A 24,779-nucleotide genomic window follows, 5' to 3' on the forward strand; every position below is an offset into this window, starting at 1 on the left:
AATTCCCACCCGCACTGACCTCACTGTGGAAGGCCTAGCATCTCTCTTCTTCGACCACTGGTACTGCGAAAATGGACTCCCTGCCAACATCATCTCCAATCGTGATGAGCTTTTCATTTCAAAGTTCTGGAAAGCATTACACAAACTAACTGGTGTACAACTGAAGATGTCCTCATCCTTCCACCCAGAGACAGACGGTTCTTCTGAATGTTCGAATAAGACAATCAACCAGGCCATCCATTACCATGTTGAACGCAACCAGAAAGGCTGGGTATGAGCCTTACCTGTCATTCGTTTTAACATCATGAACACAGTCAATGCCTCCACAGGTTTCTCAGGTTTTCAGCTACGTATGGGATGCTCACCTCGTGTTCTACCCCCTCTAGTTCCGAATTGATTGGTGGACGATGCTAAATCCGATATTGATGCTGCGAAGATCATCGCCCAACTCTTGGATGACATGGCTCAAGCTTGCGACAACCTCATCAAGGCAAAGATCAACCAAGCCCACCATGCGAACAAGCATTGAGGAAAAGAAGATGTCTTCGAGGTGGGCGACAAGGTGATGCTCAGTACCTTCCACCATCGCCAAGATTATAAAGCTGGAGACAAGAGTCGTGTTGCTAAGTTCATGCCACATTATGATGGCCCTTACATCGTATTGCATGCTAATCCTGCCCTCTTGTCCTATACTATAGAAATGCTGAACACACCAAATGTATTCCCCACCTTTCACGCCTCTGAACTCAAACACTTCATACCAAATGACCCTACCCTTTTCCCCTCACGAGAACACCACTCTCCAGAACCAATACTCACCGCAGACAGTTTTGAAGAATGTTTCATTGAACGAATCATCGACCAGTGGAAATGTGGACATGGCTATCAATACCTAGTTCGATGGCTTGGTCAAGGACCCGAAGAAGATCGATGGCTTTCCGGCAGTGCACTCAACGATTGCGAAGCCCTCGACGTATGGCAGGCTGGACTTGGTCAGGATGCCTCATGGTAGCTTTTCCCCACTGGGGTTTTTGACGCACCCACCAGTTGATGTTGTGTCATTTTACCTTTCTCCTCTTCTCTTTCATATTACAGGACATTTTTCTTGGATGGGGGAGAGTGTAAGCATGCTGCTTACCACGTCGACATTACTCACTAGATCTCTGGTCATAGATCCTTTGATCGTACTATATTTCACGTCATGTACTTACATATTTAGCGCTAGTTCGGGATACGCCCTCACTTACCTTCTGACCACCACCATCCCCTCCTTCATAGTCGACTACATCCTGTTTTCTCCTTCCTCTTGCTTTCAATATACACCGTTCCTTGTTAGTCTTGTCCGATTCTCTCAGTGGTCTCACTCTTCTATAGAGCGAGGTTACACTTATTTGTGTATCCAGAATGACTTTGGTCCAAAAAATTCTTGGAGTCGCTCAGCATTGCCAGAAATACGGTTGACGGGTATGGTTACGACCCGTACTGTCAACGGTTTCAGCCCATATGGTGACGGTACGGGTCAAGCCGTAAATTTGACGGTCGTAACCGTATACAGATACGGTGTGGATCCCTAGTTATAAGACTTGTTCATCGACATTGTTCATGCCATTATTACTCGTTGGGCTTATCTTCCTAGTTCGTATTTATGCTTGCTCACTTACATCCCTTTTTCATCTTATACTAGCGACATTTCTTCATGATCTCTTTTCCCATGTGAATGTGACCCGAGATCATGGCGGTGTAAGACAGAAAAATGCATTCTCTCTAATGAAGACCAATATGATGTTTTGATTGGCAGCAAACCCCTAATACTCCATATTTCTCAATTTACAGATTCATTAGAGTCGCTTGCTGGTCACCAGAATTGACGAAAAGTAAGCTCCAAGCGGTGACGCAGTTATCAAAGAAATCTGGTCGAAAGAGAAAAAAATAAATGTGTGTGCCCCTTCTAATATCCTTCTTGCAAATGCCAGAATTGAGTACTATTTTGACGAGTACAGGATGCACGCATGAGGCCTAAGCCCTTGTACAGTATTGTCTGTTATTTCTGTCTAATATCTTGCGATCTTCCAAAATTCCGCTGTCAATGATTGGTCTGGGATCCAAAGCGCATGATTATGAAAGGAAGCATCCATACACTTTGTATGGTCCTTAAGCGCAGTCCATCTTCATTCCTCAGGTGAGCTTCGTCAATCCCGAGATACGTTCTCACCAAGTTCTACCCCAGTCGTCTAGTCCACGGATCTTATCCTCACGCTGCATTCAAAGAAAACGGCAAGCACACTTTCACAGGCTACATAGGACCACCACTTTGAATGCATTTCCTCGCATTAGGTAGCTTCATGTAAAGCCTTTGACGATGCACGAAGATCACCCCCTAGCTATTGGAAAATATCATTGGGTCTCCTCATCGTGAGTCGAAATACATCTTGTTCATAGGAACAAAGTCACTGAGATCTGTTTTATTTTAGTTTCTCACTGTTGTTCTGTGTGTCATAGAGAGAATCCGTGGATATTAAAACGATTGACACATATACGCTTCCCGTACCGTGCGTCCACTACCCCTCGATGATATCATACTAACAAAGATATCTATGTCCAGTCTTGGCTATTTTTTCTACTGACAGATTCATTTTGTACATTTCTTCCTCACTATTTTCAATTCAACACAGCCCAGTCCGTTCTTTAGAATGCCGAATCAGTCAATGAATATCATTGTTTCGCAGGAATAATACAGTGTCAACTGGGTATCATATACTGTAACTAGTGACATCAAACATGTCAAGAGTAGACCGAATCTCATTCCTTGCGCTTCACACTCATCCTTTAGTGCTCTAGCTACTGATGATCAGATTCTGTAAAGTGCACATCTTCTGGAACCTCTCCATGATTGTACCTAGAGTGGTACTCATTCCTCAAGCGGGAGAAGTAACACGTTCTGAAGATTTCAGGTATGACATGTACTGGGCTGTGTATGTGATTGAAGAACCTTCGTATTCCTTGAGTGATAAAAGGAGACATGTTGCCTGTGCATGTAAGAAAAGCTCTGCACCTTGGATTTCTCTCTGAAATATCAAGTCCATTCAGTCCAGTGCATCTAAGATACCATGTCTTTCAACAGCTCTCGACGTCGGCCAACGACAATGGAGAGAGGGATGATCTGAAGCGCACCAGTCAGAGAATAACATCAGAAGGATAACATACATAATGACCAGCATATCAGTGTTGCTGAAAATGCCCAATGAATACTGATAAATAGAAGACACGCATCTAATAGGGAAGACGTAAACGGTCGGGAACTGGAAGGTACTATAATTCTAAAAGCAGTTTCACCTCCATGGTGAATTGGATGCATGGAAACTAAAGTCCAATAGAAAGCTTCGAAAATATTCTTTCAGTCCTTCGAAAGGGATTCGAACCCTAGAATTGGAGATGGTATAGCCAGCGCACCAAGAAGGGTATATTTGGGACTACAACTGAACAATGGTAACTTCCCCAAGGCACGAACCGAGGGCAATCCTCCCGAGTTCTTCATCATAATCCAATGCATCCCAGTTGTTGGGGGTGTTTGAGCATAGCTCGTGAATGCGGACTTCGGCCATAGCGTTGAGTGGACCAGGGAATATGGCTGCAATCAAGGTTTTGCAGCCACGATACTCTGCTGTGGCACATTCTTCAGGGCTGATCCATACCGCTGTACCCCGCTTGCCAAGGACCATGTCAACATATGAGAGTACACAATGGCGGGATAATCCTCTGGAGAGGAGCATTGGGGGAACGGATGCCAGGGAGTACAGTTGGAACAAATTGGTTTCTAACGTCCACAGTCTGTAGCTCTCAGAGAGCGTGAGGAGGGATGTAGGTGTTGCGCTGGTGTGATCGTGCCAGTCAAAAAGGTCTGTCATAATGGGGGTATTGGTTTGTCCAAAGAGGGGGGGGGAGGCATAGACACTGAGAGAGTTGGTGGGGATGACAACAATCAATGGAGGTCGGGGCAAAGATGATATGGTTGCAATCATTGTCCTGTGAGTGTAAGTAATGAATATGCATGATTTGAACAGCTATGGGACGGTTACCTGCATGTCGCCTCCATCATCGAGGTAGGCCTGCTCCTCTGTCTTCCAGTTGTAGATCAATGCTTTGGAAATGTCGTCGCTGAAAGCTATAACATCGCCAGTCATGCTGACTGGGTGGAAACCAACATCGATGTCATGGACTTTGTGCAAGGCTCCATCGTCGTCGAGATGGAGGAACAAAATTCTTTCTGATCTACACAAGTCAGCGATGGGTCCCGGTAATCAGAGAAACAAGAACTTACCCATACAACGCGACCACAATGCTCACTTCAGACTCAGGGTCTTCATTAAGAATTATCTTGGTGAATAGCTTCCCGCCTTTGGGTAACCACTCTGAGCACTTGTGCGCACGAGCGACATCCCATATTGTCAGCACAGTCCGGATCCCCTCTGATACAATCAAAATCCACTTGTGTTGCCATCCTGGTATGAATTTGATATCAGATGCGGGTGAGGCAGTGAATTTTATGATGCTCGTGGGGATCATAGGATAGTCTGCAAGCCATCGAGTCGCAAGTCGGTAGGCATGACATGTACGCTGTTTGTGATCAGTATCATTGATGGGACAGGGGTAATCATTCGAGAGAATATTGAGTTTGAATGTGTTGAACCGTGTACATGCCTATTTGCATGTAGCAGGTAGGAATATTGAGCCTGAAGAGAGGAAATTGTACCAACCTGGCAGAGAAACAGGATATCAGGGACAGAGAGAAATGCGATGGCATCAATCAAGAGGTCATCAGGGAGGTTGTTGAGAGTGATAGTCATAGTGCAAAAAGGGCTCTGGGCCAATCCTGCCAGTGGCTCAGAGGCTTCCAATTTCCCGTGACCAACATATTCTAATTTCTTCTTGATACAAAATGCGAACACCATCACGTCAAGCATTCAAAAACGCCAGGGTTGTTAAAATGCAGTAGCGGCTGAGTGGTGAGCACTTGAGCTACCACCCTTTTTTTTCACCCTGATAACTAATGCTATTTCTGTGCAGGCTGTACCATCGGCTGAAGAAAACATACAGCGTGGTAAGTATTACTAACTGCTTCCTCTAAGCGTTCTGTTGTCTGTACCATGACAGCTTGAGTCTGCCATAATTTCTCTAGTTCAAGCTCCAAGAACAGACACCAATAAGATGCCAAATTTTTCTTTGAGACTTTTGAGTGGGCAGAAAATTAAGATATCCGCACTGGTTTGTTTTCCTACTGTATAGATGTCTTAACATACTGCTGTTTTCCAACACAATTCCTGGCTTTAACAGAAACATGAGAGATGGTACTCCGAATTCCTCTCTATGGTGGGTCCGCATCTGATCTTTCCTGAGCTCTCTGGCTAATACCAGCCATAATATAGAATCCTCAACTTGAATGCCGACTCGCAGGTCCAGTGGAGTACACATTTGCATGTCAGACTAGCATTTTGCTTGACTGGGTGAACACATGTGTAGAAATTCCGCTCGTCAATTCTGGTTCTTCATTTGCTAGATGATTGCAAGCTGAAGCCTCAACCATCTTGTTCCGAAGGAATACGGCAAATACCTCAGTAATATCATAACCTAAATGTGCGGTTTCTTATCAAATATGCGAGTCTACATTCCCCCTGGTTCTGATCAACCACTCCTCTGATCTGTGATGGACAATAGTATATATCCTTCTCATCAACAAAGGTGATAACACGGACGTGCCCAATTTGATGCCAAAGTCCTTTCCTGAGTTACACGGGGGAAGTAGAACGATTAATCACCTGAGTATACATGGTGTACCATCCCACCTTCTTCACTGCAACTCAGATTGAAATCAAAATGAACAACAAAATCAACATTTTGCACCAGAATACTGATTAACTGACCCGTGGAATCGAACTATGGGCAGGCTGTTAATCTACATCAGCTTGGAGAACAAAAACAGGGTCGCCATGCATCACCAGCCAGTGGAATTGAACCACCGCCCTGCATCCCCGAGAAACTTTTCAGGTCAACTACTGGTGTCTGGTCATTTTCTGAACTGTTCGGGCTCATTACTGTTGGAAAATGGGGGTATCGGTTCATTCCCAGTGTCACATGCATGGTAGCAAGCCAATAGTATTGCGCTTGGCTGAGCTCTGCAAATGCATGAGGATCTACTACAATAGTACCTACTTTTATACTAAATAAGTAAGTAAGGCCAGCAAGCAGCAACACCCGCTACCTTGTTTCAGGTCTGTCAGCCAGAAATATCCATAGTAGCCACTTTTACAGACTTACTTATATCTGACTGAATTTTTTCCGCATTTGATGAGGATTTTTAGAGGCCATTCTGATGCATAGCGAGTAGAATACAGTGTATATAGCATGTAGATACCTATGCAAAATAAGGACAAATGAAGTAACATCAAGAAAATCATGTGCGCCACGCAAGTGCCCTCTTCCACCACCTCAGTCACCACAGACAGCCTCACACACGCTTATCTTCAAGACATCCTATCAAGTAAGTTACTTTTTTATGTTTCTTGATGTGTTTGCTTACTGGGGTTCAACAACAAGCTCACAAAAATGTCTCTCAAGTCCAAAATCAAGCAGCGTTGGCAGTAAGTTGTCGGGCCCTGGCGAGGACAAATGCAGACTGACGGGGGGATATAGAAGTGTCATTGCGATGACGAGACGCATCATTGATCGTTTAAGAGGGGAGCGAAGTGCGTAACAGCTCGTGCTCCATCGAATTTCTACTAATGTCTTGCAGATCTTACCCGTGAATGGGACTCTAGGTCCCCATACCAAGTTTTCAGACAACAGCGAGGACTTGCAATGCTCGTTGAATCGCAATTGGAAGGAGATTTGGACACCAAGGTCGAAGACTAGCGGGAGGACGTCTTAGTTCCTCACTCTGTAGGGCATCAAGGTTCATTCGCACAAGGAATCTATGTCCAAAAATGTCTAAGTCCCTCAGGTTCATAAATCATGTAATCCCAGACAACGTACCAATTTTTTGCTGATTTTTCGGTTTTTTTTGAAGCGAAACGGTGGTTTCGCAACATGTCACAGCCATAGGCGCCTAGCGTGATGATGGGCACTAAACCCGAAAAAGAATGTGGCAGCGCCCACATCCACCGTGGGTGCCGATTACCATATCAGGGTCAAGTCGGGAGGCAAAGAACAAAATTTGTGTCAACCGGTATTCCGGCACATGCAGAGATGCCGAAGTCTCTCGGCATATCGGCATATTGGAAAAATCCAAACAAAAATTCGATCAATCCATTTAAATTGCCTGGAGTTAGTCAGAGTATCAGGAATATGCTTAGCCATGTAACAAAGGGATACATACCTTTTGTGTTGTTATGAACAACAAGTCATAGGCCAATAGAGAGAGACGATGATGGTAGTGTTTCACCATGCGGTGCATACACTCGTGCTGTCCGCGAGGATGCGCAGGCAGCGGATGAGTCTTGTAGTATGGGCAGAACTTGTTGAATGTCAGGAGTGTATAGCATGTCCTTATAAACATTTGAGTCATCATCACATGGGAAAAAAAGGACTCACCCATTCAAGTATGTCCTATAAGAGATGGTTTTTTTGCAGACAGTGGTCAGTCTCTAGTGCGTTACCACAGAGGAGCCTATATTGTCTCAGATCCAGGGAGCAACGATACACGGATAATCAGTGAGCAACACTGGGGGTCAGGATTCTGGCGGGTTCTGGCATGCACAAGCATGCAAGTATGAATGAGCTGATAACGGCAATTGTATAATCAGGAATGGTCTTCGACTTGCACAACTTTATACCATTAGCACAAGCATACAGGCATGAATGAAATAAGAACGTCCAGATGGAACCTGCACTGAGGACAAGAGTTATACAAATGTGAATGTGGCATGCGCATGACACTCACTAGGAGACAGCATCCGCAACATTCCATTTTTTTTTCTTCCGCTCTTTTCACCTGTAGCCACCAAGAATCAAGAATGCGAAAAGACAGTTGAAAGAGCTGAAGCATGCAGTAAAGGATGATTGCATAGGAACTGAGAGAGAGGGACGATCCTGTGACTGTGACATGGCATGTGACATGCATTCAGTTTCAGTTCCAAAAATGATAAACTGACATACCTCACTCTGTCAATATTACCCCTGAGCTGTCTCCTTTCCTGCTCTTCCGGACTCGGCGACCTAACTCAAGTGTCAGCTGTTAGGATTGTTAGAAGTGAGCTGATGGCGACTAACCATAAATCTATTACATTGTTATTTGTTTCTTCATCGCTATGATCAGCTGCAAAGCAATCAGTGCAAGAAAAGGTGGAGGATGATAAAAAATGGGTATGTCATTCAGGTGTTGGACTATCGCTCTGATAGCGATGTAGAGAGTCATGTGGGCCAACCTGGAAATGCGATTTGGCTTTGTTATGGACGCTCTTGAAGCCTCGTATCATTCAGATTGAAAAAATGTTTAACTTGGGAGCGCAATGATAGACTTGTCCTTCTACTTGGCTCCCTTTATCCATGTTACTGTCGTCTAATGCTTATTCTTTTCAAACCATGGCGGAGAGTTACCCACTTGATGATTATTACAGTTTTAACATTTATAAGCACATGCACAGCCATGGGAGTTACGAAGATGCTGTCGTCAGCTGCATCCTTGATCGAATATAAAACTCAGGAAGCGTGGTACAAAACAGATGAATTATGTTGTACCTCAGTGACTTAACTTCCAATCTAGTGAGTGACAACGGATTCTGGTTTGTTTTTCTTCTAATGATTGTTTACAGCGTGCGTTATGAATTTCATCAGTGACTGCTATGCTGTCAGTCTATATCCGGATGCAACATTTGTATATCGCGTTGCTCTCACCAACTATTGATGACATGGCGACAGCAACACTGATTTGACTGACAAGCATAAACGACATGGATGGAAATCACGGATAAACAATTTTCTCTACCCGAATATGATCTCGTTATGTCGTTCAAAGTGCAACATTGCTTGAAAAGGCAGACAGTAACAATCAAACAGTCACTAAGTAATTACTTGTTTTTTCTACTTCTAACACGTATCTCCAATTTCCATGTGTTATTGACGCCTCTGCAGTGGAGGACAGAATTCCCCTGGTAAAACCCACGTCTGTAGACGAGCTGTAATGTACTGAAACTCAAGAATTTGGGTGTATCCAGTACATCAATTACGTCTTTCCATGCGAACTGAATTTGCGTGCTGAAGCATAACTGCAAAAAGTCTAATCGACTAGGCGTTGGGAGGGTATTCATGCACGACAACAGCATATATGGCAATTGGGAATGTCGAACACCAATATATAGCTTTCAGGGAAGTACATCGCGATAGATCCAAAAAGTGGATATGTCTTTCATTCAAATCTAAACACATACCAACGTCATTCATGTTGAGAACAGATACACAAAAAAAAAACACGCATCTTTCATATCCATATAAATATTAACCAGATATGAACCGACGATTCCGATATCGATTGGCATCTTGAATGGTACGTGGAAACCATGAATGATCCAATGTATCGAATCGATCGCAATGGAGTTACGTGGAAAGATTGCCGCCAAGCTAATCGCTTCATCGAGGTCCATGTCCTCGAATGACATGGTGGGAATGAAATGTTCGATTTTTTGCATTGAATCCATTCCACTCTCTACTGTTAGTTTGCATGGCTCCATGGCAACTCCATCTCTCACAACGACGGTGTTGACATTGCCAAGACCAAGAATCTTGGATACACCAGAGCCAGTCAGGTAGCAGTGAGTGAATGTGAATTGTATAGGCAAATGGGGTGATATCCTCCATTCTTCCAGGTAATGAGGAAGATAGACATCGGTAAAATGGATAGCCCTCAAATTTGGAAAGAGATTTAAGAGCTCGTTCCATCCATCTGTGGGTATCCAGCAGGTTTCGATCTGTATCTCGAAAACCCATGTACATCTTTCCAGATTGTCAAGGAAATATTGAATCCACGTCGACAATCTGTAGGTATTGCAGATGCGAATACGAGCATATAATGCCTCTAGGGCACATGGCAATAGGGATGTACCCGTGAGACAGCAGGCCAGGAGGTCCGAGGGAGAAAGTGCATCACTTTGAAGAATGCGCAGCTTCAGTTCATCAGGAAAGTCGATCATCATTGTAACTTTTCAACTCTCTTATGGATATTTATAACAATGAGATGATTATTGATGTGCGTGAAGAATATGTGATTAGATAATTGGTACCTAAGTAATGATGACTCTAGTAGGCCGTGATAAACTGACGATGAATAATAGCTGACAGTGCGTGAAGGCATTCCTCATAAAATTCCAAGGTTTCCCGATTCCCGATCCCAAGCAAGATCCGGTGTGGGGGGATGGTCGTCCGACACTGCACAGCAGTAATCTTTTAACGGGAGGTGTGTCAGATACATCGGAGTCCGGAGATGAACGTTTCAGGTCTGAAACGATATGAGGAGGTAAGGACGAGTCACCCTTATGTGAGGCACCCTTGGGACAAGCGACACCGAACAGGGCACATTCCCGACACTTCGATGCCCTGGAGAACTGAAAGCTGCATGGATGTTTCTTCTTAACACAATTCATGCACTACGAGGATTGTCAGCATGAAGAACAAGGAATGAGATCATAACACCTACTGCAGGCACCATCAGTGCAGGAAAAAGGTCCCAGTCGGATATCCTGACTTTGCACACATGAGTGTCTTCCAACGTACGTGCTGCGGTACGTCTAATATTGCAAAATACCAGAGCGGCCCACACAGAGGTACTGCAACGATTCTTAAGGCAGTCAATGTCCTCTCTGGTTAACGTTTTCGTGATGTCTAAGATGCTTCTGCACCACTGCAGTTTATTGAGCTCTGGTACCTCATTCTTGGATTCAAATAATATGCGTTGAATCTATGTTTATATTTCAGTTCAATCTGAGAAGCACTTGCAAAATTATAACTCACTTTTGACAAGCCAGACTCGCCGTCGTCAGCTGGATCCTTGATCGAATACAAAACTCAGGAAGCATGGTACAAAACAGAGGAATTACATTGTACCTCAGCGATACTCAACATCGGAGCACCAGTTTGTACACGTCCAGTTCTTGGCGACAATGTCAAGCAGATTCAACAAAGAGTACTTTGGAGCCGTATAGATTAAAGAAGTGAAGAATCAAACAACGCAATGTATGCACCTGAAGATCATGGACAGGTTGTGAACGATAATTTTTGTTATCAGCTCACAGCCTTTACTAATAATTCAGTGTAGACACCAAGTAAATCTACGTTTGAGCGGATAACGTCGGATTTGAGTCTCAGATTGAGGCGAAGGGCAGGGGGGGCCAACAGTTATGCAAGAGTCCTCCATGGAGGCGGAAGATAAAAAATCACTATCACAGCGGATGTCAGATGCCATTGTCAGGGGCTGAGTTACTCATCGTTGACTATGGCTGTCAATCTCGATCAACCATCATAAAGACCAATATGGCCGATTTGATGATATATCAAAAAGTTCACTTACAAAGAACATTCTGATAATGACCAAGCCTTTCGGGTGGACCAAGACTGTAATTTCAAAATATATTTTAAACACAGAACAGGCGAAAATCAATATAGCACCAAATTCCGAACAAAGAAGAGTAGACACACACTAGACGAAAACTAAAACCAAAGAAATGTAAAAAATCTAAGGAGTAATTGAGATTCTTCAGAGATGATACTTTAAAAATGTTGCACAGCTTATCATATTCGTTGAAGTTGATATCTACTATTAGTCCATCATCATGAGAGCTGTGCTTTACGACAACCGCCGGAAACACCGATGGCTGCTTGACCATACTGCCAACATGACTGAAAGAATAATTAGGAGGACCCATCGCTATAGAATAATAGCTATATGTTCCCACTTCTTGCCCTGGAATGATGATCCCAGTAACTTTAATGATGCACGGGATGACTCCGCTGAAGTCCATTTGAGTGATGCCATTGAGGTCGACATGAGTACGCAGTTTGTCCAATCTGGGTCTCTCTCCTGAGAAACATATCAACACAACTGCTTCCTCGTTGAAAATATGGATGTCAGGCTGTAATGATCAGCAAGATGAGTATATGTGCTAAGGTGTTCATGGAAACCCAAACTCACTCGAGAAACAACTAACACGTGCAGAGACAGAGCGGGCTGATGCTGCAGAATTGTCGCAGTTTCTGCGGAAGGTGTAGTAGATTCCACTGGGTGGTATATCATGAGGAGAGATATCCATGCCAAAGGAAGCTAAACGACTCACTACAATTTGTGTGAAGAGCTTTGTGGCTTTGTGCACATAATAGTTCATTTTAAATAAGCACAGGCACAGGGAGTCACTGAAGATGTTGACAGTCGATGATAAAGACGGCTCGTATGTTCCGCGTTCGATCAGTCGATTTCGACACGTTTCTTACAAGACAGGGGCACAGTGGAGATTGACAAATTAGCGCTGCAAAGGCTTAATCATATATGGCATGCAAAATATAGGACGGCACTACTCGCAGGACGTCACTACTCAGGAACAATGGCTATTGATCCGAATCCCAAACTTTGGCCAGACTTATGAGCTCACCGGGCTCGTCCCACAGGACCAATATCTAAGAACTGCTGCAACAATGAAACAGTACGCTGTACGTTTCTCCCAGCCAGACCCACATGTTTGCAAATACGCATAGCGATGTCTTGAGCTTCCCAATAAAATGGAAGTGTTTTAGCCCACGCTCCTTTCTGTTGTGCAATAGACCAGGTATGAAAATGCATACACGCACGTTTCTCCTCTAGCTTGTCATCCAGGACTACAGGAAAAGGGCTCGCAAGACAATACCTGCAGGGCGTAGTCACCCGGAGCCAGAACCATTAGACATAAGGCTGTAAGAGCCCTGCGAGGAAACACTGCGGACCATATTAGACTTGCTTTTTGGATAGAAGCATGAGACTCACATCGGTTCTTTAGAGTCTTGATATTCAGTATCATTCGTATAAAAGCCTGCATAAGTGTGTGCTGATTTGTGATCGACGTTGGTGGTAAAATCCCCCAAGTGAGCTGTCGTGTCGCCATGCGACCTCTGTGATGTGCATAGAGTCATATGTCCAAAACGAAGACCCTTTCGTTAACGAGGGTATGGGAGTGTAGATGGAATGTACTGCAGAAGCCGGTTGAATGCTGAGCTACTCAGTCAGAGAAGAATGTCATGAAACTATTGCTTAACCCACACAATATCGCCAGGAAGTATCAGTATCGTGCCAGATTTAGACATCTCCATCGTACTCATATCACCGTCGGAAGGCTCATCGTTGTCTTCCATGGATTGAACGAACCAAGCATCGATCTCAGACCGGGCTAATGACTTTTGTGGGTGTTGCTCGATCCACAATTTACACCCCTGATCGACCATAATGAGAGTTAGTTTGCCGTCTGTATCTCTGTGCCAATGAGATAAAGTACCACCATGATGAAGTAATGCCCAAGTTTGATCAGTAACATGCTCTCTTGGCAGCGTAAATTTCTCGGTGTCAACGAATTTGGTGTGTGCCATAGCCTGAGAACCATCATCCAGATTGCTGCAACAGTCAAAGTGAGAAAGCACAATAGAAGCTCATACATGAATGGCAGTACTGAAATTGAGAAGGAACGGTATCCCTGGGGAGCGGCAAATCAAGTATCATCGCGCTCTTGGAAACATCTTGAATACCAGTCCACGAACTGACCTGACAGTTGTTGCCACAGTAGGATTAGTCCTATCCGATTGTTTTTTGACACTGTCTGTGGATATCTCAATGAATATGAATAAGTAAGGTGACCAAAACTAGGACCCACCATGCTCCTCCACTTCCACAAAAGGACCGATATTATACTCGTTTTGAAGGAACTCGACAGTAATCTCGCCGTGTGCTATAGGACAAACATAATCATGTAGAACCACAACTTTATTCCGGGCAGTAGCTTCTCTTATATGTTGAACGAGCACATTGTGTTCAGGAAAAGGAAGGTGCCAATACGTCAACCCACTCATTACTCACGTCTAGAATCGGGGCAGACACGGCCATTGTACATACAAAATCTGTTTCCTACAGACAAGTTCATCAACCCATGAATATCAGCCTCTAATCAAATCATACCTTGGCTAATGCGTTTCCTCCGTCATTTCCAGTTACACAACCAGCATAGAACTGTAAGTCCGGATCACCTTTCCACAGACAATGGTCGGCGGCAGCGCAGATATATTTTCCAAGAATACCGCTGACAAGATCGGCGCGCTTGCGAAGAGATCCATTTGAGTCACGTTGGTAATGTATCAATGTAACCGGCCTGGCGTCAAAGTCAATATATTATGGTGATGGTTCTTTGTAAATGCCTGTACTTTTCACTGGACGTCTTAGCTCTCTCTCGGTAATGCACCCTCGCAGTTGCCGATTTTTTTGCGTTCCTGGCCAACCGACGTGCTGTGTCTTCAGCAGACTCACCCTCTTTACTCTGATAAGAGCTGAGCTGTTTCGCACTTATTCAGCGTGGTATGCCTGTCACAGGAGGGTACACGCGATCCGCTTCTTCTTTCGTAGCACTGTGATCCGTCATTTTCAGAGTACAACATCAACCTGAATGACATACCCATTTTTTATCATCCTCCACCTTTTCTTGCGCTGATTGCTTTGCAGCAAACGCAATCGTCTAAGGGAATCATCACTCTCAGTATAGGATGTTGTCTTGGCTTGTGGGAAAGAGGTCCTCTCTGCAGGGTTGTTCATCGTCAAGGCAGATGAGCAACAGCGTGGAGCTTGACTTGCTTGCTCACCGTGTTAAATCCAAAAAAGGTATCGGATTATCGGCCCTGTGCCAGATATCATTTCATTTCAGGCAAATTTATGTAAAACAATCTAGATCTACCGATCCCCTGTCTACATGGGGAAGTTCAACTCTTTTGGATTCCTGTCCAAAGAATTACGAGTGTGGACGTCCCAGATGACCAATGTGTTATCATCTGGCCCAAAAGGTTCCTCTGTAATAATCATGCGATACTCCTCTCGAGCGACATAGCATTTATCCAATGCCGCGAGGGCTGCGGTGTGAAGTAGCATGTCATAGAGCTCCCATCGACTGTAGTACCTTAAGTCGCAGCATCCTCCCACACCGACTACTTGGCCTTTGTTGACTTTATCACTCAAATGCATGAGCAAAGCGGCATCGGGCAGTGTCACGGAATAAGAATATTTGATGCGAATTGTGACTTCACGAAGCTGACCGGAGCATGGTAAAGTCCCGATAGCATTCAACACCAGGTGAGATAGCAGTATGCTCATCGTTGAAGTCTAGACCCTTCAATGCAACACACTTCGAGAGGTCCAGTGTTGGTTTGGTCCTTCGTTGCCCTGCAAATCACGCCTCATCAGAATACCCTCATTCACAATACATCAAGAAAACAGTACAATTGTTCCATTTCACAGACAAACATTCCAAAGTGGAAGCAGACGCTTTGATGATTTGCATCAACAAAAGAAATTGGGATGGTTCGACCACGAAGAGGAAAGCAGAAAGCTTCTGTAAGGCTGGCATTAACTGCAACAGCATCCATAGGATAGGATAGTTGTCGCTGGAGGCGAAGGTAGGATAACACATAAATGTGTTGAGTTTCAGCAGCTTCAGCGCATTGACATCCACCTCGGATACGTTAGGCGTATTGTATAGCGGATGGAATGCGTCACCCATGTAATGAAGGTGATGGAGGCAAGGCAATGATTGGATCCATTTTAATATTGATGCAGGGTCATGGTAGCACCTGGTCATGTACAGTGTCTTGACGTGGTCCCAGGACGCTCCGCAGTCGATTAAGAAACGAATGTTGCAATCGCAGACGAACAACTTCTTCAAAGGTGTTGTCTCGGTGGCTATCAAAGACATAAGAATGGCGAAGTCATTGACCCAGGAAGTTTCCATGGCCTCAATTTTGAGATGCTGCACAGCTGCTGCTAGGTGCTGCCATCCCATGAATATGTCGAGCCATTCAGAGGGAGGATTGTTGATGCTAATAGTGATATGGTCGAACAGAATGGCCTGGGAGTGTGAGAGTGTGGTTCGTGAAATGAGGGAGCAATGTATCGCAGTCTCCTTAGGATCGGGAGAAGTGAGAATTGCTTCTTCAATGATTTCGTCGATTAGTTCTTGAGGTACCAGAGGCACATTGGAAGGTGGCGTTGTGAAACGAGTCTGCATAGGTGTACATACAGAAGTGATGTCAATTCCACTATGTAATTATGTTAAACAGAGGATAACGCTGAAAGTAATTAAACCAACCTTTGTAATTGGGGATCCAAGTCGACGCTGTAATCTTGCTCTACAAGTGGGTCACTGACGTGGACGCTAGTAGTTTTGTGAATGAAGAGGTAAGTAATTTTTAGAAGAAATATGCGAACCTGCATGAGTTGCAGATGCACGGAATGCAGATACCGATATCCATGGAATCGCCAGCTGGGAGCGGATAAAGTTAGCGTGCGAGATCACAACCAGGCACTTTAGGTCAGCCTTTTTCAATGGAACGCATTGGGGCATGACCCAGATTAGGACATCGTTCATGTCATATCACTAATGCTACGCATCCATGCATGGATTTCTCTTCTTCTAGCACTTGCCGAAAACATCGTTGTCAGACACCCGCTATCGATCGATCAGATTCATTGGTCGCGTATAGCATCGTCCTGTTTTTTTTTTTCATAATCATGTAGGTGCAATATCTAGGCTGTGTAAAAGATAATACTTGTCATCACACATCAACCTCAGGACAATGTCTCATCCTTTATTCAAATACTGATTCAGTGAGAAATTTTTCTTTAACAAAAACAGTTAACTCGATCGATGGTCGGCAATTTCATATGTTCTATTCGAAAGTCTGAATAATATTACCGTCCAACTTGATAAGCTACAACCGGTTGGACAGGGTTTTCAGGCACATGCACTGCAGATTTCGGAACTTGAAGCTGTAACTGAGACACTCCACTACGCTAAACTATTTCAATGATTTTCAGGCACAACAAGACCTGTCTCAGAGAAGATGATGGCGTGAGCAATGCTGGCTTGGAGGTCACTTTTCCCATTTGTTCCCAATCCCAAAGCAATAATACTCAGATCATTTGCTTGCATCAAGACAAGGTTGATAAGGTTACAGAATAACCGGGGAGGATTTGATGCTCATGTAATGGATCAAGGGTAAAACTGATGGAATCTAAAAGTTAAAACTGTAATAATCATCAAGTGGGTAACTCTCCATCAGCAGGGACAGTGGTGACCAGCGGGATTTCCGTCTGTATCACCCGCTGGTCCGCTCCTCTTGGTACACGATTAGTCATATAATGTAACCTGAGGACTCTCTCCTAGTCCTTCGCAAATCATAGCCATTGCCTGAATCTCGCCTGGCCCCACAGGATCACTGTCCGTTCGGCACCATACATAGAACGCAACATGTATACTGCAAAGATCAGCAAACTTCGTGTCCTGGACCAGCATTCACCTGATCGCTTTCCAGTTCTCCGTATCTACAGAGCGGGAGTTGACAATGATACAGAATATGACCTTCTTGAGGCAGTTCATCAGTGGTAAAGATTGAAGCAGGCGATAAGAAAATGTTGGCAAACTGGTTGCTCTCAGTGACTGTGAGATCCTGCAATGCATAAGAGTTCGATAAATTGATGCCTTTTTTGTTCGCAGCCAGTGAGACTGTTTGATGGATTAACATGGGATTTAAAAAATGAGAAAAGCCACGCACCGAAAGACATCATAACGTCCAATTTCTTCAACGTTACGCTCGCAGCAGAGATGATACATTCAGCATTCTCGATACAATCTTCATGTAGCTGAAAGTAAATCTCGGACACCTTGACCAGCCTAGGAGCCAACACCTCAAAGAAGGCATCGCTACTGAGGCATGTGACCATAAGAAGCATGTTCTGCCCTGTATTCAAAGATATCCAACATTGGGAATTCCATGTCCTGGCATTTATCATGGTCTGTAAGCCATGTGGATTGCTGCAGTTTTACGAGTTCATGACGATCGTTGCCATGGAATCCATGGGGAAGGACATGACCCTTGTAGTAGCAACTGGTATAAAGGCCAAACTGATAGAGCAGTAGCATTATAGGTCGACATCAAAAAAGTCGATAAATCAGCGTCACTGTAAATACAGTCCACCAATTCCACTCTCAGGAAATGGCTGCAAATGGGTAAGACATTTGAGATGAAGTCGTCATCGCACAGATCGAAGGACACAAGAACAAGTTCTTCCAAGGGAACGCCGACAGAGAGCCCCATTATGAACGGTTGTAAGTCCGGTCCGAAATCTTGTTCTGTTTCATCCTCAATTTTGTCGAGTATGACATGATGAACATATGCTTTATCATGTGGGCAAACCTGGAAATGCAATTTGGCTTTGTTATGGAAGCGGAAAGGAGTGACATGCAGCTCGTTGTGAATGTGCCTCAAAGAGACAGGCCAGAAACTGCGATGTGAGGTGAGTAAAGTAAGAGCCGTTGCCAAAGAATGTCCTTCATTCTCATCGGATAAAAGCAAAGCCCATTCAGCGCATTTGGCCATTATCTCGGGCGGACAGTATGGTGGCAGAAGTTTTCTGCTCTGAACATGACATAATCAAATCAGATGTGAGATAAGACAGTGTAGTAACGCATACCTCTTCAGTCACAAATCCCTCTGTCTGCCTACCGACAGAAACAATATCAGTGAGCACCGACAAATGTGCTTCCTACACAGATATTAAGAAAGGCTATGATGACTTTTCGTTATACATACGCGTGTGGAATTAACTACGGTGCCAATCTGCTTAAACCCAACTAGATCCATAGTAACAGTAACAGATTCCTAACAAGGGGGTAAGCAATCAAACGATCCTGAGAGCGCATAGAAACCACTTTACCTCAGACTCAGTGACCAGAGACATGGGGACTCTTTGCTTAGAAACAAGAGCTGGTAATTCCATCAATATAAGTGAGCGCCAGCTTGATCGTGTTTAATTGATTATGATTGTCGATGATCGAAGAAAATAATGACTCAGCGTGTTCGAAGAGAAATTCAAATATGGAACAAGTAGTATGTCATCTTTCCATAACTTTAGTCAACGCTGACATTACAGGCGATTACTCCTCACTTCGTGACTGCCTTTAATAAGGACTGAGAATATGCTGATCCTCGACGCAAACTATGTTGGCGGCACTTACCCGAGTTCTCTCTCCATTCTTCGATGCCCAGGGGAGAAGGCTGTTTGTAGACTTACAACAGCTAACTGGTGCTCTCATATCAGGCTCGACGGCGATATCATTCTTCAATGATACGATGTACCGGAACTCAGATCTCGACGTATATGTCGAGCACGATAAACATGCACCACTGATCAATTTTCTCCTCGAAGAAGGATATACTTTCATTCCTTCGAAAAAATCCAATTCCCATAGCATCGACACCCCTCTCTTCCCACCCACACCTCCGAATCATATCAGATTTGAATTCGATATAACCACATATGACAGCGAAAGCATTCTCTCTGTCTACAACTTCAGACGGCATGACACTGGTCGAGCAGTTCAAATCATCGCCACTAGCCATTGTCCTCTCAATACTATTCTTAACTTCCATTCTAGTGAGTGACAATGGAATCCGGTTTGTTTTTCTTCTAATGATTGTTTACAGCGTGCGTTATGAATTTCATCAGTGACTGCTATGCTGTCAGTCTATATCTGGATGCAACATTTGTATATCACGTTGCTCTCGCCAACTATCGAATGACACAGTGACAGCAACACCGATCTGACTGACAAGTATAAACGACAGTGGATGGAAATACGTCACACGAAGGAAATGTGCCCATACATTGGATTACCGGAGTGTCGTTCGAAGAGTAGGGGATGAATTTTGTTGGGTTGTCGACTTGTGGGACGATGTGGAAGACCACCACAATCTTCAGTGTAATACTTGGACTCTCAGTTACACCTGCGAGGATCACATTCGCTTTGATTTTGGTGTTATGCAATCTCTGCTTTTTAATTTGTCATATTGTGTTGCAGGAGCTGTACGAGACAGGGTTCCCATCTACGCGAATGGCTGGTATGAGTCCAATTAATACTATCATACTGCTCGACTTACAGTCTAACAGGATAGACCGTGAGTTCAATAATTTTGTATATGAATCATGTATAGTGTTGAACTCAGCACCAAACACTGTCCTTCATGCCTTGTGAACGATGTAATTCTTCACATGTATTTACCCCGTTATGTATCAATGTCTACGCGTTAGTCTCGCTAGGGTTCTTGGTCTTGAGGTGAAACTGAGAAATGGCGTTCCGGCACTGCCATGTCAGACTATCGGAGGCTACGTTCCGAAGCTTGTCCAAGCTTTCGTGCCATCATGAATATCATGCCATGACGTATTTGATTATTTTTAGGGAGAGGTTCTTTCCTTATTAGGACATATGCTTGACAATATGGGCTCCTCGTGCGCGAGAGGTACGATCCTGAACGGCGTCGCCGTACCACTATCACCTTGGTTATGCTATTCATCCCTACAGTACTTCAGGACAAGTAAGGAAGAAGACATGCACTAATTATACATAGCCAGTGGGATAGAAAAAGTGTATCCCTGAAAGCATTCTTCCATAACACGTCATCGAGCTGCTAAGCGTAATTCAGGCTGAGCACGTATTGTAGTTGATATATAAAAGATGTGTATAAAACCCTGTATTCATACAGGTTTTAAGTAAGACATGTTCAGCATTTCATAATAGTGAAGCATGCGAACTCCTCCAATGATGAACCAATTTGTGTCGGCCCCCATAAGTAGATTTGACGTGGTACGATCACAAGAAGTCATAAATTCCAGAGCGTTAGTTTCAGCAGAAGTATAGAAACAACTCGGATCAAATCAGCGATGGCACCACAGATTTAACAAGAGAGAAATGTAAATTCAATGGTTATGCAGTATAATCTTTGACAATAACTACAAGTAAGTTCGAAACATTGTAAAAGTTGGCATAGTGTATTTAATACTACAATTGATTAAAATTCAGGACCATCAGGAATTTCAACGTCAGACTCAGCCCAGTCGATGCCTTCCCCATCTGGAACGTTCATGGGAGTAGGGTCATCAACTCCAAGAGCTGTCTCATCCCCCAGATCTTCAGGGAAACGCTCCATGGCTGGACCTGCATCATCAGTATTAGCAGAGGCTAACAAAATAGCAAACTGAATGTTCAATGATGCCCTATTCAGAGCAGGAGTGCTGTCAGTTTTGGGAGTTTGATACCCTCCGATGGTGAAAGCAACCAAAACGCAGTCGCCAGGATCAAAATCAGCGTATGATGGTTCAAGTTTGGCATACTCAGTTAGCTTGAATGGCTCGGTTCCGATGAAACAAGGGACTAGGCAATACAGTAAGAACAACAATATCAGATTGTGCAAAACAGTGGACATACCTTCTATATCCCACACACGGACGGCTATAAATTATTCGCGTCAGAGCACACACAGGACAGTAGACAGAGAAATCACAGTATGGGGACCGTGAGTATGCCCATCCATGGGAACAGATTTAATCTTTAGCTCACGTCCACCTGTCGTCGCGTTAGCGAGATGCTCATTCGACACACGCATTTAGAAGACATACCTTCAGTGGGTTTTCTCATCGTCGAAGAATTGGACGCCATCCTTGTAAGAAGTGACAACGACGTTGTTGAATTTCAGCAGCTGAGAAATTACGGCCTGGCATCGGGGCCATAATCGTGCAAGAGGTTTGATATTTATCTCTTTGGATTTCCTGCCAAGAATAAGAGTGGATTCGGTGACCAAGCCTACTGTAAAGAATGTCGCAGTTTGAGTTGTCCTTGGCGTGGACGACTTTCCGTGAGTCTTTCGCCCCCACAGACAGGTATTTGTATCGTCGTGGCTCCATGAAAAGAGATTCTGCATATTATAGCCTTCCATATGCATTGCGATGTTGAAGATCCAGTCTGAATTGTCTTCAGAACAGGTGCTTTGATCATCAACTAAACTGGCATACCTCGCTCTGTCAATATTACCCCTGTACTCCTGTTCAAGTCTGAATGGAACTACCGCCTGAGGTTCCTGATTCCCCAGTAACAGTAGCATATTTCTGCTGCACAAGGCAAAACCACAACGTGCTGGTTACTGGGACCAACGACTAATCGCATCTTCGTGCCAGTGCCGTGACTAACAAATTAATATGAGTGAGAAATCTGGGAAGAACACGAATGACCCACTTCTTTGTGCTACCCTGAGTAACACTTTTAGCCAGAGCGGATGGAGTGCTCTTCGCCGCTTGGGAATTGGACACAGGGCCCGAGGAAACTTGAGTGGAACTTTCGTGTTCATGATCCAGGGCGGCATGTTCTCTGGGGAAGTTTTTAAGCAAACTGTACATAACATATCGTCAGATACTCACAAATCATCGGTTCCCATAGTTACATCCGACGTAGACCCTCTAAGAATGCTAACTTGTCAGCAGTGTCGAGGTATTCAATTTCAGTTATATCGCACCCAGTACTGTCAGCCTACTTTGCTGGCCTGAGGTGTAATAGGTGGTTCGCTGGTCCTAGAGAGATAGTCAGACTACAAGCCCATACCAAAAAAATTGACGAGGTAAACATACACAGTCCACAGTGTTTGTGATATCCTTACTACGAAAGACACAGGTGACAACATGAAAGACAGGACGACTGATAACAAGGGCACGTACAATACATTGGTCAACTTCACATGCTTGTCACCTGGTTCATCAACGGGCGCTGGTCCATCGATTCACTTTGCTGATCTACTGTTACAGTATCCACATTAGTTCCAAAACAATCAACCAAGTCAAAGGCCATACCTGTGCCTCTGTCGCACATTGGAGTTCGAAGTGGTAATTTGAGCCATATTCAAAAAGGACAGTATAGCAGTGAAGAAGCCTCAATAAGCCTATTGAACTGCAATGCTCTTGCGGGTGCACTTAAATACCACACGAATCGATCAATGATGTTGTATTGGATGTCCAGGCTGACTACAAATCATTTCGGATCTTCCAATGATTACGACGCTCAGTAAGCATTACTGTAAGTCAATCATCGAATATGCAAATACGTTTCAGAGTCCATCGATTGGGATTGGATGGGAAGATAAGTCAATATCCACCAAAAATAGATGCCAAACAAGTGCAAAAGCAATACCTGCAATGTAAGCTAATCGCTCTTAAGTGAGAGAACCTGAATCGCACAAGCTAACTTTACCTGTCAATGGCTCTGTCTCACATTGTCTGCGACACTCGTCACGTTCGTCCTCTGCTAGAGAAGTTAGGAACCAGTGAGATGCTCTTTACAGAGTAGAAGACAGTTACTTACAATTAAATACAGCAATCACGAAAGGAACTGCCATCCATACTCAAGACGAAGCTTCCAAAGCGTGCCAACTCTCGCGCTTCTCTGACCTCAGCCAGATTTCGGCCGAGTTAAGTGTCAGCTCGCCAGGAATGGATTATCGTCATTTTCTGGTATGGAAGGGATCTCAAGAAGAAGCTGTTTTGAATGTCCAGGGGGTGGTAGTCGAGGCGTACCTACCGCCTGTGATTCATTCGAAGAAGTTAGTCCAAGTTTCGTCTACTGTTCAGAATCTTACTATTTTCAGTTCCAAATGTGAAAGGACTTTCCAGATGGTCAAAGTTGCGGCACCCGCCATGGACAAACAATTCTCTCAGGCCTACCAAGCCATATCACATATCTATAACTACATGTCGCGCCATGATGAGCATGTTTCTATCACTTGAACGAAGTGTAGTATGCGACATACCTGCTATTCGTGCTGACTGTAAACTTATGAACTCACGGAGTCACAACTTGGATGAGATTATAGAGTCACGCTCCACCATGGACCCAGATGGATTGATGAAAGATATTATCAACTGGGGTGACTTTGTGTATACCGAAGACAACGCAGGTCCACTTCTATGAATGGAGATCCGAAGATAAACAAAGCATGTGAGTCAAATGTAATAAACGGCGACTATGTGTTGAAATTTTTTTTAGCAATACTAAACCTGCTCACCCTTGCTCTGTGCGTGTGGGGGATATAGTTGACATGGGGGTTTCTTTCCGCTTGATCAATGTCAATGGTGGTGTCAGATTCCAGACCAAGTTAGATACCACTTACAGTCATCAATCGCTCGGGGGTAGAGGTGAGGGTCATCTCTTGTTGGAACAGTTACAGATGAATGATTACAAACGATCATAGATTTTGGAAGGTCTGCAGTAAGCCAGACGGGGCACCTGGAAAGGAGAACAGTCCCAGACCACCCAAGAAACAGCGTGTTCTTCTAGGCATCAGGCAACATCAACACTAATGCCAGATGCTGAAGACCTCTAATACTGATTGAACTCCTATGTACTGTTAAGTCGCTCTAGAATAAATATGGGCACAAACCACCTGTCAATATCACCTTTTCATACAAAATGTTGTCAATAAGAAAATATATCATTGTCCTAGCAATTTTTGAGTGGACAGGCATGCTGTACATGTAACGATGATGTAAACAGTTGGGAGAAAACAAGTTACATGAGTGCAAAGTGACAGATGACTTCCATGTCACCGGATCAACCAGGCGTGTGACTTGTCATGATCACTTAGCTGTCACCTTCCTTAAAAGAGATGCTTGCCTCATGTTATCTGATGCAGGTATGCACGATCGT

At 44.1% G+C, this 24,779-nt stretch overlaps 7 protein-coding genes across 7 annotated transcripts; 3 read left to right on the forward strand and 4 right to left on the reverse strand.

Moving 5' to 3' along the window:
• Positions 1-3,470: 3,470 nt before the first annotated feature.
• On the reverse strand, positions 3,471-4,844 carry EV420DRAFT_1653514 (uncharacterized protein; the record flags this gene model as incomplete). The annotated part of the gene is made up of 5 exons (XM_060478755.1): positions 3,471-3,898; positions 3,951-4,023; positions 4,077-4,269; positions 4,319-4,698; positions 4,755-4,844. The coding sequence occupies 5 exons, from the start codon at positions 4,842-4,844 to the stop codon at positions 3,471-3,473; spliced, it is 1,164 nt and encodes a 387-aa protein (XP_060321855.1).
• A 1,756-nt stretch (positions 4,845-6,600) lies between these two features.
• EV420DRAFT_1653515 (uncharacterized protein) lies at positions 6,601-6,906 on the forward strand (the record flags this gene model as incomplete). Its single annotated transcript, XM_060478756.1, has 3 exons — positions 6,601-6,635; positions 6,688-6,740; positions 6,788-6,906. The coding sequence occupies 3 exons, from the start codon at positions 6,601-6,603 to the stop codon at positions 6,904-6,906; spliced, it is 207 nt and encodes a 68-aa protein (XP_060321856.1).
• Positions 6,907-9,276: 2,370 nt separating this feature from the next.
• On the reverse strand, positions 9,277-16,622 carry EV420DRAFT_1488279 (uncharacterized protein; the record flags this gene model as incomplete). Its single annotated transcript, XM_060470604.1, has 30 exons — positions 9,277-9,407; positions 9,503-10,186; positions 10,308-10,413; positions 10,455-10,631; positions 10,682-10,942; positions 10,996-11,031; positions 11,089-11,134; positions 11,552-11,595; positions 11,680-11,691; positions 11,751-12,113; positions 12,173-12,234; positions 12,315-12,340; positions 12,627-12,741; positions 12,823-12,878; positions 12,995-13,119; positions 13,158-13,197; positions 13,268-13,615; positions 13,763-13,817; positions 13,872-13,946; positions 14,107-14,122; positions 14,174-14,363; positions 14,416-14,543; positions 14,580-14,616; positions 14,664-14,723; positions 14,848-14,883; positions 14,955-15,289; positions 15,385-15,421; positions 15,499-16,293; positions 16,344-16,383; positions 16,463-16,622. 30 exons carry the CDS (start codon positions 16,620-16,622, stop codon positions 9,277-9,279), a joined length of 4,596 nt encoding a protein of 1,531 aa, XP_060321857.1.
• Positions 16,623-17,384: 762 nt separating this feature from the next.
• Positions 17,385-18,994, reverse strand: EV420DRAFT_1488280 (uncharacterized protein; the record flags this gene model as incomplete). Its single annotated transcript, XM_060470605.1, has 8 exons — positions 17,385-17,511; positions 17,554-17,578; positions 17,616-17,759; positions 17,809-17,994; positions 18,225-18,672; positions 18,728-18,799; positions 18,847-18,915; positions 18,971-18,994. The coding sequence occupies 8 exons, from the start codon at positions 18,992-18,994 to the stop codon at positions 17,385-17,387; spliced, it is 1,095 nt and encodes a 364-aa protein (XP_060321858.1).
• Positions 18,995-19,254: 260 nt separating this feature from the next.
• EV420DRAFT_1282049 (uncharacterized protein) lies at positions 19,255-20,170 on the forward strand (the record flags this gene model as incomplete). The annotated part of the gene is made up of 3 exons (XM_060468290.1): positions 19,255-19,690; positions 19,741-19,840; positions 19,870-20,170. The coding sequence occupies 3 exons, from the start codon at positions 19,255-19,257 to the stop codon at positions 20,168-20,170; spliced, it is 837 nt and encodes a 278-aa protein (XP_060321859.1).
• Positions 20,171-21,102: 932 nt separating this feature from the next.
• Positions 21,103-22,949, reverse strand: EV420DRAFT_1488281 (uncharacterized protein; the record flags this gene model as incomplete). The annotated part of the gene is made up of 11 exons (XM_060470606.1): positions 21,103-21,464; positions 21,519-21,542; positions 21,710-21,750; positions 22,103-22,167; positions 22,215-22,272; positions 22,323-22,475; positions 22,505-22,556; positions 22,618-22,654; positions 22,712-22,739; positions 22,799-22,847; positions 22,931-22,949. The coding sequence occupies 11 exons, from the start codon at positions 22,947-22,949 to the stop codon at positions 21,103-21,105; spliced, it is 888 nt and encodes a 295-aa protein (XP_060321860.1).
• A 222-nt stretch (positions 22,950-23,171) lies between these two features.
• EV420DRAFT_1488282 (uncharacterized protein) lies at positions 23,172-23,860 on the forward strand (the record flags this gene model as incomplete). Its single annotated transcript, XM_060470607.1, has 2 exons — positions 23,172-23,274; positions 23,451-23,860. 2 exons carry the CDS (start codon positions 23,172-23,174, stop codon positions 23,858-23,860), a joined length of 513 nt encoding a protein of 170 aa, XP_060321861.1.
• Positions 23,861-24,779: the final 919 nt, after the last annotated feature.

This window comes from Desarmillaria tabescens, assembly GCF_030435595.1.
Source record: "Desarmillaria tabescens strain CCBAS 213 chromosome Unknown EV420scaffold_164, whole genome shotgun sequence".
Lineage (NCBI taxonomy): Eukaryota > Fungi > Basidiomycota > Agaricomycetes > Agaricales > Physalacriaceae > Desarmillaria > Desarmillaria tabescens.